This window comes from Phyllobates terribilis, unplaced genomic scaffold (genome assembly GCF_046119375.1).
Source record: "Phyllobates terribilis strain yellow unplaced genomic scaffold, ASM4611937v1 Scaffold_5__5_contigs__length_657084704, whole genome shotgun sequence".
Taxonomy (NCBI): domain Eukaryota; kingdom Metazoa; phylum Chordata; class Amphibia; order Anura; family Dendrobatidae; genus Phyllobates; species Phyllobates terribilis.
In genome coordinates, this window is record NW_027362765.1 from 626,892,217 (window position 1) to 626,906,239 (window position 14,023).

A 14,023-nucleotide genomic window follows, 5' to 3' on the forward strand; every position below is an offset into this window, starting at 1 on the left:
ATTGGGCATGCATGGCTGCCAGTGGCACTGGGTCACTAGTGTTTATTGATGATGTGACACAGGACAGAAGCAGCCGAATGAATTCTGATATATTCAGAGCCATACTGTGTGCTCAGATCCAGCCAAATGCAGCCAAACTGATTGGTCGTCGTTTCATACTACCGATGGACAATGACCCAAAACATAAAGCCAAAGCAACCCAGGAGTTTAATAAAGCAAAGAAGTGGAATATTCTTGAATGGCCAAGTCAGTCACCTGATCTCAACCCAATTGAGCATGCATTTCACTTGTTAAAGACTAAACTTCAGACAGAAAGGCCCACAAACAAACAGCAACTGAAAACCACCGCAGTGAAGGCCTGGCAGAGCATCAAAAAGGAGGAAACACAGCGTCTGGTGATGTCCATGAGTTCAAGACTTCAGGCAGTCATTGCCAACAAAGGGTTTTCAACCAAGTACTAGAAATGAACATTTTATTTACAATTATTTAATCTGTCCAATTACTTTTGGTCCCTTTAAAAAAACAGGGTGGCACATGTTAAGGAGCTGAAACTCCTAAACCCTTCATCCAATTTTAATGTGGATACCCTCAAATGAAAGCTGAAAGTCTGAACTTCAACTGCATCTGAATTGTTTTGTTTAAAATTCATTGTGGTAATGTCTAGAACCAAAATTAGAAAAATGTTGTCTCTGTCCAAATATATATGGACCTAACTGTATATGTGTGTCTGCTAGAAAAAACTACATTAGTAGTATGTCCTCACCTAAATCAGGATCACATAGTCAGTAGGCATAGACGCACAAAAAATCTAAGGGAACAAACACATATACTATGTAAAGTGTGTCATCATGGGCGCAATTATACAGAAAGAACTGTACAATAGAAGACTAATAAAATATAGCATAGAAGCATATAGTAATCCGTACAGTCTGTCATCACTACATGGAACATGGGTGGTCCACAATTGCGGATCTTAAGCCACTGACTAGATCTGTTTTTACTCTACTGATATGCGTAATTTCAGTGTGCGTTATCCCCAATGCCAATAACAGCTGATCAGTGAGCATGACCAAGATAATAAGAACTGATCTGCAGTTCTCAGCAGTGGCCGCTACACATTAAATTACTGCCAATGCTGATAACAGTTGATCAATAAGCATGCCCAAGATAATAAGAACTGATCTGCAGTTCTCAGCAGTGGCCGCTAAACATTAAATTACTGCCAATGCCAATAACAGCTGATCAGTGAGCATGCCCTAGATAATAAGAACTGATCTGCAGTTCTGAGCAGTGGCCGCTACACATTAAATCACTGCCAATGCTAATAACAGCTGATCAAGTGAGCATGCTCAAGATAATAAGAACTGATGTACAGTTCTCAGAAGTGGCCGCTACACATTAAATCACTGCCAATGCCTATAACAGCTGATCAGTGAGCATGCCCAAGATAATAAGAACTGATCTGCAGTTCTCAGCAGTGGCTGCTACACATTAAATTACTGCCAATGCTGATAACAGTTGATCAATAAGTATGCCCAAAAAAATAAGAACTGATCTGCAGTTCTCAGCAGTGGCTGCTACACATTAAATTACTGCTGATGCCAATAACAGCTGATCAGTGAGAGTGCCTAAAATAATAAAAGCTGAGCTGCAGTTTGGACATTGAATGCAGCTGTGCTGTTCCCCCCTAATATTGTTGACCTATTCTGAGGATATATGTATCGACAACCCCATTAACTTTTCCCATGAACAATTTAATTATTAGCTATTTTAGACATATTTATTATAGGTTTCATATTCTTCACAAGTGGGAACCATGCTGATAATAGAGCCAGGTGAATTCAGGAAAATCATATGCCTTTGGAATGCAGCTCAAATTGTCTGCCGATACCATATATTTTTTCTATATAAGACGTGACTCAAAATATTCTTGTAGAAAATTCAATAACTTAAACAATAATTATAATGTAAAATGTCTGTTCATTATTGGGGATTTGTTTTACTATGAGGTCTGTGTGGAGGCACGTGGAGTCCCTGCTGCCGCTGTGTCTACACTATGTGGTGTCTCCAAACAGTTCTGTATAAAGAAAACATATTTTGGGAAAGAGTATCTTTAAATATAGTGTCCAATGAAGCATGCCACAATATGTTTTATTTTGGTTTCATGTGTAATCTGACAGAAAAAAACTTATAGACATGTACAGTAGGGCGCCATAGACTACATGGTTCCCATATTATTGATCTGTTACCAGGTCTCAAGTACTATATTACAGACACGTTCAACCTGTTTGTGCTGAAAATTATAAAACTAATAGGCGGTAATGCCTGCTTCATGAGCTTCACTAGTAACATTACTGCCGACACCCACCATGAGCAAATATTTGTATTACAACAGTCATTCATATGAACTAAAGAACAAAAACTTTCCAAAGCACTGCTGAAGTACAGCAAATAGATTCAAAGCAAAAATAAAGACATTAAAGTTTGCCAATTGCCTTGTTTCAGTTACCTAACATGTTTGGAAGCCTGCGTTCTACTATGATGTCTTTAATGATTGGATCATATGCATCATCTGCCATCACTTTCCCTGCCCTAAAGGTGAGTTCATAAAAAAAAACTATTTTTGTCAATGCTTAAAGGCGTATTCTCATCTGTCATTTATTTTTTTTATTTATATATTAGTTGTATATTAAAAATCATAATAAGATATAGTAAAAACAGTGCTATATCCTACCATGGTTTCTGCAGTTTCACCATCCATGTGCGCTACTCCTTCTTGTGTCCATCACAACATCGGTTCAATGTGTGTGCTCACTTCCGACGCTGCTGTGTAAAGTACTAGTAGCTCTGTAGCATAGGTACTGAAAGTGGTTTATTTCGACACACCAGTGCTCTGGCAGGCCTGGTTGTTCATAACTTCACTTTTCTCCCCTCATCTTGTGACCACCGCTCCTCTCCTGTCATCACTACTCTCCTCTTGTTACCATCGACTACCCCCCAGCGGTGGTGATAGTAGAAAAGTGGTGGTGATTAGTGATAAGCAAGTGTGCTCGTTTAACCCTTTAATTGAGCACGCTCGGGTGCTCGCCGAGTATTTTCGGCGTGCTCTGCATCTATGTTTGAGCCACCACAGCTGCATGTGTCATGGCTGTTAGACAGCTGCGACACCTGCAGGAATTGCCTAACAAACAGGCAATCCCTGCATCTGTTGCAGCTGTCTAACAGCCGTGACATATGCAGCCGCGGCAGCTCAAACATAGATGCCGAGCACGTCGAAAATAATCGGTGAACACCCGAGAATGCTCGATTAAAGGGTTAAACGAGCACGTTCACTCATCACTAGTGATGGTAGGAGGAAAGCAATGGTGACAGGAAAGGAGCCGTGGTGACAGAAGGAGAGCTACAAAGATAGAGTGATGGTGATACGAGAGAAACGTCAGTGACCGAAGGAGATCAATGGTGATAGGAGGAGAGCGATGGTGATAGAACGAGGAGCCTAGAATCATAGGCGGATTATAATGAGGGCAATCTGGGCTACCGCTCTGGGCCCGAAGCTCCAGGGGGGGGGGGGGGGCATGAATTGCTCCCGTTATAATGCGCAATCCCATGTTATTTTTTTGTCACCACCGCGCTGGCCGAAGATTCAGATCGTCACGGCTGCGGGCCCACAGCCCCAGGCGGTATGAATAATGGTGTGCCCGCCCTGTCACATGACATCAGGCAGAGCAGGACCCAAATTTCAAAGGAGGCACTCACAGACACGCTGCATCACGCTGCCGCTCCCATCCGGCCACCGCGGCTGCATATTCACCAGTGCAGGCAGTTTAAATGATGCTGCGACCCCCCTGCCACATGACGTCAGGCAGGGCCCAGCATACACAGCGCGAGCGCAGGCGCGGGACTATTTAAAGGATGAAATGACTTGAGCCAGTGTCATTCTGCTCTGCCAAAGATCAGACCCAGAGTTTGCCTGCTGCCAGTCTCAAACAGTGTGTACTCTGTCTAAAAAGTATGTTCTTTGTGTATATCAATAAAATGACAATGGTCCCGTGCTGTTTCATACAGGGTGCTTGCTGGCTGCCTACTAGTGTTCCACTGCCACTTGCCACAGACAAACATTAGCTTTTATCATCGTGTGTCTCAGTGTCTGTGGCAGTGGAACTGGTAGGCTGCCAGCAGCAATTTGTATGAAAGGGCTGGGGACCGTTGTCATTTTTAAAATTTGTACATAATGTTGGGGATGGGAGAGGAGTGGACTGAAACTACATAAAGACAAATGCCCCTGCACACTGTGTACTCCCTCTCCCCATCATCTTAGAAATTTTGCTTGCATCATGTATTTGTATAAATATTTGATGTGATGCAATGCAAGCAAAATTTCCAAGGTGGAGGGGAGCATAGCGTGCCCAGGCATTTGTCCCCATGTAGTCTCAGACCACTCCCATCCCCCAAATTTTTTTACACAATAAAAGACTCTTTGCCCTTAGATACGGAGCACCACTGCAAATTCTGCTTGTACATGCCCATGATCAGGAATTGTAGCGTTTTGGATGCAGCGTATGTTCGCTGCATCCAAAATGCTGCATTGCAATTACCGCACTTGTGTTTAGTTACATGCAGATTTACCGCATCTAATGACATGCTATTGGTCATACACTGGAGACGCTGGTCTTTGCTACAGAAATTCACATGCTGCGTCTTGTAAACCCGCACCAAGGGTGAGATTACATAGCATTAGGCCAGTTTCACACGTTCGGCTATTTCCGGTACTGGAAAAAACGGTACCGGAGATATCCGTGTCCTGTGTGTAAACCGTTTGCCACCTCAAGATCACATGGACCGGCGCCTGGGAATCGGTGCTACAGTTAGCGCTGTTCCCAAGTGCCGGTGCTGAACACTGCCCTCATCATGGTTCCCTGCCGGCGCTGCGATCATCACCAGGAGGGACAATGATGAGGGTAGTAGTAGTCTGCTCCCGCAGTGTCCCTATGTAAAAATAAGAATAAAATAATGAAATCCTTATACTCACCTTTCCTAAGTGTCCCACGCTGTAATCCTCTAACCGCTGACAGAGGAGCCGGGGAAAATTAACCGCTCCAGAGCTGCGCTGAGGAGCGGTGTCCTGTAACTCACTGAGCGCAGCTATGGAGCAGCTCATTCTCCCCGGCTCCTCTGTGTCAGTGGTCGCATTGATTACAGCGGGGGACACCTAAGGGAGGTGATTATATGGATTTTATTTTAATCTTATTTTTGCAGGTAAACCCTGCGGGAGCAGACTACTACTCTCACTATTGTCCCCTGCTCGTGCTGATCCCAGCACCAGCAGGGATCCATGATGAGGGCAGCGTTCAGCTTGCTTGGTGCTTGGGAACAGCGCTAATTCCAAGGATCCGGTCCGCGTCACACTGATGACACACGGATTTCATCTGTGTGTGTTCAGTGTGAGACAGTTTTGCGGACCGTGCATCTGCAAAAAAAACGGACATGTCAGTGTGTTTTGCACACGGTCCGTGGAAACATACTGACATGTGTGCAGGCCCATAGATTTGAATGGGTCTGCGTGTGTCAGTGTCTCCAGTACGTGTGGAAACTGTCACCACTCGTACCGGAGATACTGACATGCGAAAGAGGCCTTAAATGGGTTGTCCAGTACTACAACCCCTGGCAAAAATTATGGAATCACCGGGCTCGGAGGATGTTCATTCAGTTGTTTAATGTTGTTGAAAAAAAGCAGATTACAGACATGGCACAAAACTAAAGTCATTTCAAATGGCAACTTTAGGGCTTTAAGAAACACTGAAAGAAATCAAGATTAAAAATGTGGTACTCAGTAAGGGTAATTTTTTTCAGACCAAGCAGAGGGAAAAAATTATGGAATCACTCAATTCTGAGGAAAAAAATATGGAATCATGAAAAACAAACACACAAAAGAACACTCCAATACATCACTAGTATTTTGTTGCACCACCTCTGGCTTTAATAACAGTCTCTGAGGCATGGACTTAATGAGTGACAAACAGTACTCTTCATCAATCTTCATCGAGCCTTGTCATGGACCATTTTCTTCAACTTCCACCAAAGATTTTCAATTGGATTGAGATCCGGACTATTTGCAGGCCATGACATTGACCTTATGTGTCTTCTTTCAAGGAATGTTTTCACAGTTTTTGCTCTATGGTAGGATGCATTATCATCTTGAAAAATGATGTCATCATCCCCAAACATCATTTTAATTGATGGAATAAGAAAACTGTCCAAAATATCAATGTAAACTTGGGCATTTATTGAAGATGTGATGACAGCAATCTCCCTCTGCTTGGTCTGAAAAAAATTACCCTTACTGAGTACCACATTTTTAATCTTGATTTCTTTTAGTGTTTTTTAAAGCCATAAAGTTGCCATTTGAAATGACTTTAGTTTTGTGCCATGTCTGTGATCTGCTTTTTTTCAACAACATTAAACAACTGAATGAACATCCTCCGAGCCTGGTGATTCCATAATTTTTGCCAGGGGTTGTAATAATAATTGGCCATTCTATTTTTATGCTGAAAATAAGTATCTTTGTAAATACCTTGCGTTGCAGTTACTGCCTGTGAGCGGCGCTATCCTTGGCCGCTCACAGGCATCACATGACCCCCCCACTGATGTCATGTCAAGTGAGGCGTGACATCAGTCACGCGGTCCCCGCAGTGGATGCTGGGCTGTGGGTGGGGTTACCCTGCGGGTCACACCCAGCATCCAGCGCGCACTTTCCCAATGAATGAGGAGAGGGAGAGCGCGCGGTGGATGCTGGGTCTGACGCACGGGTAACCCCACCCACAGCCCAGCATTCACCGTGAAACGCAGAAGTGAGAGATCCCCGGCTGCATCCGGAACTTGACGTGACATCGGTGGATGTCAGAGCCGGCTGCGGCCGGGGGTCACGTGATGCTTGTGAGCGTCCAGTGATAGCGCCGCTCACAGGCAGTAACAGGAGCGCAAGGTATTTACAAAGAAACTTATTTTCAACATAAAATTAGAATGGCCAATTATTAATGTAGTAGTGGACAACTGTGGCGCCCCTGAGGGTTCAGTCGCCTCAGAGGTACTGCACCTCACTCAGAGGTGTGGTGCCTCCCTTCACTCAGGTAAGGAGGGAGTGCTGAACGGAACCCCAAAACACCTGCATCCAACACTACACTGCTCCAGGCCGGCAGGAGGGGCAAGATGCAATGTAGTTTTCTGCTGAGCCCTGTCCCTGGCTGGAGTAGGGGGGGAACCCAAAGGTAGGGGGAACCAATAGTGGGTGTGGGTGGAGGAAGCAGATACAGGAAGCACTTATACAGTAGATATAAAAGGGAAGCCATTTTAGAACAGAGAGACTAGTAGTTGGAGAACGGTCAGGGAGCAGAGTCTCTCTAGGAGCTCTTCTCCACAAGGGCCCAGGACTGAGGCCCCGGATGGGAGCAGGGAGTAGGCGCCGTTCTAAGGAAAGGATCCCAGGGGGTATGACGCGTGCAGGACAGCACCCGTACGCCCCGCTCCTGCCAGGTGTCAGGAGGGATCGGTTGCTTCATTCTAATCTCCAGGGGGTCAGGTTGGTCCCGGATCCGACGTACAGGAAGGACTTCAGCATACCCGAGCAGGATTGAGAGTGGGCAGCATAGGGCAGAGGAGAGAAGAACCAAGTGTAAAGACGGTCAAAGTAGGAACACAAGAAAGTGGGGTTCCACCAAGCATTCCTAAGCTGCTTGAAGAGGGATTGAACCCCTGTCCGGTGAACACGGTGCGACGAGGGAGGCCTTCACCTGTAAAGTGCACTTGTGAATTGCCTAAGAACTGTAAATAAAATCTTGGACGACTGCATCGAACAGCCTCTGACTGTTTCTTCACCGGCGCCATTCCTCCTCCCCTCACTACAACGCCCAGCGCACCATCATCTATTTCATACTGCCCTGAGGCCCGCTCCGCCTGTGGGGAGCCGTACCATCTTTAGCTGCCCTGACATCTGCCTCAGAGGACTGTTGCAGCGCTGGTGATCCTCACCAGACACCACAGGTGGCGTCACAAACTCTCTGAACTTTTTACTAATAAGTGATACCCATTTGTGCACTGACAGCCCTGGGCCAGCCTCCCAAAGAGTGACCCGAGGCCCCGGGGGCGAGTCACAACCCCTTTAATGTTTCATCTATATGGTGACCCGTCACGTGTGGTGGTAGGGGGGCCCACACAGTCTCAACTGCCCTGGGCCCTGGCTATCCTTAATCCACCCCTGCCTAGAATACATATTCTACAGCCATTCTGTATCACAGGACTGAAATGGCCAGACAGGGAGTTACTGCACATACTCTAGGTATTCACGCTCCTGAAAATCTGTCCATCGATGATAATATACACCTTAGTTACTGCTACTGCCCAAGCTTGGCCATCACGATGGGAGCACAACGCTGGCCATGACCATGGATACATAAGATACTGCAGTGCCCTGCACATGGGGTAAATGGTATTGCTAAACAGAAGAACCATACTACATTTCTAAATTGGAGTTATGTGCTAATATTATTATTATTATTATTACAGTTACTACATGTTGGGATAGGATCTTGGAGATGGGAATGCAACTTACAAGCAAAATAACTTACACAATTAGGAGGTTTCTAACAATTTAATCTCTCTTCCTATAAGATCTAGTGGGATTTTCTTTTAATTGATCACTCATGTCTGTAAAGCATAAAATGGTGAGGTCTACAGATTACATTTGCGGGCTATTTGAAACTGTTGACCAAATGTATAGTATGTCCATTAACAGCAGTACTCATATTTTATTTAAATAGTATTTGATAAAGAATACTTTACTCTGTGCATCAATACAGCTGAAGCACAACATATACCAAAAGGACACTCTTTTGATTTATGTTTTGTTAGTGAAACCTATAGACAAGTGATGAGCGAGCACTAAAATGCTCTGGTACTCGTTGCTCGGGTCGAGCAAATTGGAATACTCGGGTGCTCGGTCCGAGTAACGAGCCCAATGTAAGTCTATGGGAAACTCGAGCATTTTTCTGGGGGCCTCCCCCGGCGATCTGCAAAATGCCTAAAAATTGCCCAAATCAATGGGAACAGTGCTCAAATGACATGGGAACAGCATGGGGAAGACCCCTGGAAGCATTTCTGACTCCGAGGTCACTTCTGTCAACAACGTTGTCAGAGTATTACGCCACTTTTACAGGCTCACAATAAAACATACAAAAATGAAACCAAAATGGATTTTCCTGGGAAATATATTAAGGAACAACCTTTCCAGAATAATGACTTGTATATAAGGCAAAATAAATAGCCAAAAACAAAAATGCTCCTCCACACCTTGGGCAATGTTCACGTGTAGCGTTTTTGATGCTTTTTTGAATTTTTGCATTGCTTTCAACCAAGACAAATGCATTCACCAGAAAATGTCATTTTAACATTTTACAACCTTATCTGGCCATGTGGTGTGTGACACTGAAAGTCACAAACACTATTTTTACAGCCTTCCTATTCTTTAAGGGGAAAGCAGTTGGCTATGCTTTGTTGTTCACATTATTAAAGAGCGGGTCTCCTATACTGTTATTGCGTATGCAGTGACTGCAAGGGCTGCCAAAAATTTGAACGCACCCCAATACCCCTTTGAAGAGACATAGAGGAGGGTTTCAGTAAAAACACAAATTCTAATTATAAAGGAGTGGGTCTCCTATAGTGGTAATGCCCATACAGTGACTGCAAGGGCTGCCAAAATTTGGCAAAAAGCCCAGTAACATTTTAAAGACACATAGAGCTGGGCCACAGTAACAAGTACGACATGTTCCCATTAGAAAGGAGAGGGTCGGCTATACAGTTATAGGGTATGTAGTGAGTCCAACGGCTGCCAAAATTTAGGAAAAACTCTACTAACAATTTAAAGACACATAGAGCTGGGCCACTGTAGCGACATGTTCCCATTAGAAAGGAGAGGGTCTGCTAAACAGTTATAGGGTATGCAGTGAGTCCAACGGCTGCCAAAATTTGGGAAAACCCTACTAACAATTTAACGACACATAGAGCTGGGCTACAGTAATGAGTATGACATGTTCCCATTAAAAAGGAGTGGGTCTCCCATACTGTTTGCCTATGGACTGAATGCAATGGCTGCCAAAAATTTGGAGGAACTCCAATGTCCCTTGCAAGAGATGTAGAGGTCGGAGGGCCTCCTGAAAAAAATGCTCCCATTATTAGGAAATGGATCTCCCATACTGTTTGCCTATGCAGTGAATGCAACCGCTGCCAAAAATTTGGAGGAACTCCAATGCCCCTTGCAAGAGACATAGAGGTCGGAGGGCCTCCTGAAAAAATGCTCCCATTATTAGGAAGTGGGACTCCCATACTGTTTACGAGAAATGGCTGATTTTGGAACGCAGTTATATGTGATGTGTCTGACAGAGAACCACGGTTTTAAATAGCAGGCCTGTAATTTACTAATATTATTCTTCACAGAGACCTAGTGTGAATAGCTTGACCGACACACTGCAACGAAATGGAAGGCAGAGATGGCTGATTTTTGAACGCTGTTATATGTGATATGTCTGACAGAGAATCACAGTTTTAAATAGCAGGCATGTAATTTACTATTATTATTGTCCACAGAGACCTAGTGTGAATAGCTTGACCGACACACTGCAACGAAATGGAAAGCAGAAATGGCTGATTTTGCAATGCTGCTCTATGTGATATGTCTGACAGAGAACCACCATTTTAAATAGTAGGCCTGTAATTTACTAATATTATTCTTCACAGAGACCTAGTGTGAATAGCTTGACCGACACACTATAATGAAATGGAAGGCAGAAATGGCTGATTTTGGAATGTTGTTATATGTGATATGTCTGACAGAGAACCACGGTTTTAAATAGCAGGCCCTATAATTTACTAATATTATTCTTCACAGAGACCTAGTGTGAATAGCTTGACCGACACACTGCAACGAAATGGAAGGCAGAAATTGCTGATTTTGGAACGCTGTTATATGTGATATGTCTGACAGAGAACCACAGTTTTAAATAGCAGGCTTGTAGTCTACTAATACTATTCTTCACAGAGACCTAGTGTGAATAGCTTGACCGACACACTGCAACAGAATGGAAAAGAAGGCCAATATTTTCCACATTCAGTTCAAATTTCTGGATTTTTATTGCTGAAATATGGAACAGATCTGGCTGTATTCTGCAGTGCTAACAAGCAAATGGAGCAGAAAATGGTGTACTCTGGATTGCTTGTTAAGCAAATAACCAGGATTAAGATAAAAAAAAATTTGCACTGGCCCCTGATACCTGGGGCTATGTCTACATGAACAAGAACTGTTCTGTAGGAACAGCAGCAGCAGACAGGACATTCAAAGGACCCTCTTGAAATATAAACACTGCAGTCTGCCACATACACTGCCTAACTCATGCTATCACCACTGAATATATGTGTTATGTTCTGCAACTTAGAACTAAGAAATAGGAGGGAAAAGCTGTCCCTGCACTGAGACTCAGCTTTACCCTACGCTGGGGTGGGTGCCCTATTCCTTATGAATAGCCACACCGAAACTCCTGCACTGAACTCAAACGAAGACCTGTAGGAAGGGGAAAGGGGTTCCTAAAAGATCTAAGGACTGGGAGCAAAAGCAGGAGACCTCCTAACAGAAAAGTTAGTTGCAGAAGCGAAAATCAAAGGAAACAAAACTGGTGGAACAAGAAGTCCCAGGATAACAATAGTCCAAAGCAAGTAGAACTAAACAAGGCTACTTAGCCAGAGCACGAGCATTACAACACTGATGTCCAGCGGGGAATGAGAGACAGGTGCTGAGTAATAAATGGTGCAGAGATCACGTGACCAAGAAAACCAGCACCAGAGGAAAAGACTAGAAGCCAGCAAGCCACAACAAGATGGCCGATAGTGAAACAACATAGATTCTAACAATATGCAGCTGGATTAGTCCTCAGAAGGACTGTTAGTTCAGATGGATATATATATACAGTACAGACCAAAAGTTTGGACACACCTTCTCATTTAAAGATTTTTCTGTATTTTCATGACTATGAAAATTGTACATTCACACTGAAGGCATCAAAACTATGAATTAACACATGTGGAATTATATACTTAACAAAAAAGTGTTGAACAACTGAAAATATGTCTTATATTCTAGGTTCTTCAAAGTAGCCACCTTTTTCTTTGATGACTGCTTTGCACACTCTTGGCATTCTCTTGATGAGCTTCAAGAGGTAGTCACCGGAAATAGTTTTCACTTCACAGGTGTTCCCTGTCAGGTTTAATAAGTGGGATTTCTTGCCTTATAAATGGGGTTGGGACCATCAGTTGTGTTGTGCAGAAGTCTGGTGGATACACAGCTGATAGTCCTACTTAATAGACTGTTAGAATTTTTATTATGGCAAGAAAAAAGCAGCTAAGTTAAGAAAAACGAGTGGCCGTCATTACTTTAAGAAATGAAGGTCAGTGGGAAAACTTTGAAATTGTCCTCAAGTGCAGTTGCAAAAACCATCAAGCGCTACAAAGAAACTGGCTCACATGAGGACCGCCCCAGGAAAGGAAGACCAACAGTCACCTCTGCTTCTGAGGATAAGTTTATCCGAGTCACCAGCCTCAGAAATTGCAGGTTAACAGCAGCTCAGATTAGAGACCAGGTCAATGCCACACAGAGTTCTAGCAGCAGACACATCTCTACAACAACTGTTAAGAGGAGACTTTGTGCAGCAGGCCTTCATGGTAAAATAGCTGCTAGGAAACCACTGCTAAGGACAGGCAACAAGCAGAAGAGACTTGTTTGGGCTAAAGAACACAAGGAATGGACATTAGACCAGTGGAAATCTGTGCTTTGGTCTGATGAGTCCAAATTTGAGATCTTTGGTTCCAACCACCGTGTCTTTGTGCGACGCAGAAAAGGTGAACGGATGGACTCTATATGCCTGGTTCCCATCATGAAGCATGGAGGAGGAGGTGGGATGGTGTGGGGGTGCTTTGCTGGTGACACTGTTGGGGATTTATTCAAAATTGAAGGCATACTGAACCAGCATGGCTACCACAGCATCTTGCAGCGGCATGCTATTCCATCCAGTTTGCGTTTAGTTGCACCATCATTTATTTTTCAACAGGACAATGACCCCAAACACACCTCCAGGCTGTGTAAGGGCAATTTGACCAAGAAAGAGAGTGATGGGGTGCTACGCCAGATGACCTGGCCTCCACAGTCACCAGACCTGAACCCAATCGAGATGGTTTGGGGTGAGCTGGACCGCAGAGTGAAGGCAAAAGGGCCAACAAGTGCTAAGCATCTCTGGGAACTCCTTCAAGATTGTTGGAAGACCATTTCGGGTGACTACCTCTTGAAGCTCATCAAGAGAATACCAAGAGTGTGCAAAGCAGTCAGTCATCAAAGCAAAAGGTGGCTGCTTTGAAGAACCTAGAATAGAAGACATATTTTCAGTTGTTTCACACTTTTTTGTTAAGTATATAATTCCACATGTGTTAATTCATAGTTTTGATGCCTTCAGTGTGAATGTACAATTTTCATAGTCAGGAAAATACAGAAAAATCTTTAAATGAGAAGGTGTGTCCAAACTTTTGGTCTGTACTGTATGTTGTGGAATACATATACTAACTATAAACAAGCAAATCTCTCCCTGACTCAGCAGCATCTCTCCCTACTCTGCCTGTTTCCGCGGTAGACTGTGACGAGCATAGCGATGCCAGGTCTTATATAGACCTGATGACGCTGTGCGGCCAGCCAATTACTGTAATGCCTCCAACCAACATGGCTACGGCATTACAGTGCGTGGAAAGCAATCCCTGAATGTTCATTGGCTCTCTAAAGAGCAGCAAACATGCAGGGCGGGGATCCGAGTCCCCGCCCAAGCAACCCGGAAATACTTGCTGGGCGCCGAGCTTGTCGAGCACCGTGATGCTCGGGTGAGTACCGAGCCGTGGAGAGCACGTTCGCTCATCACTACTATAGACTCAATAGACATACATC

General features: G+C 44.1%; 1 protein-coding gene across 2 annotated transcripts in view; it reads left to right on the forward strand.

Moving 5' to 3' along the window:
* The window catches only part of SLC43A1 (solute carrier family 43 member 1), a 241,742-nt gene that overhangs the window by 93,360 nt on the left and 134,359 nt on the right, over positions 1 to 14,023 (forward strand). For both annotated transcript variants that reach the window (XM_073686132.1, XM_073686133.1), the window contains exon 6: positions 2,506 to 2,598. In XM_073686132.1, the coding sequence (XP_073542233.1) occupies positions 2,506 to 2,598 (93 nt within the window). The remainder of the gene's footprint in view (positions 1 to 2,505; positions 2,599 to 14,023) is intronic.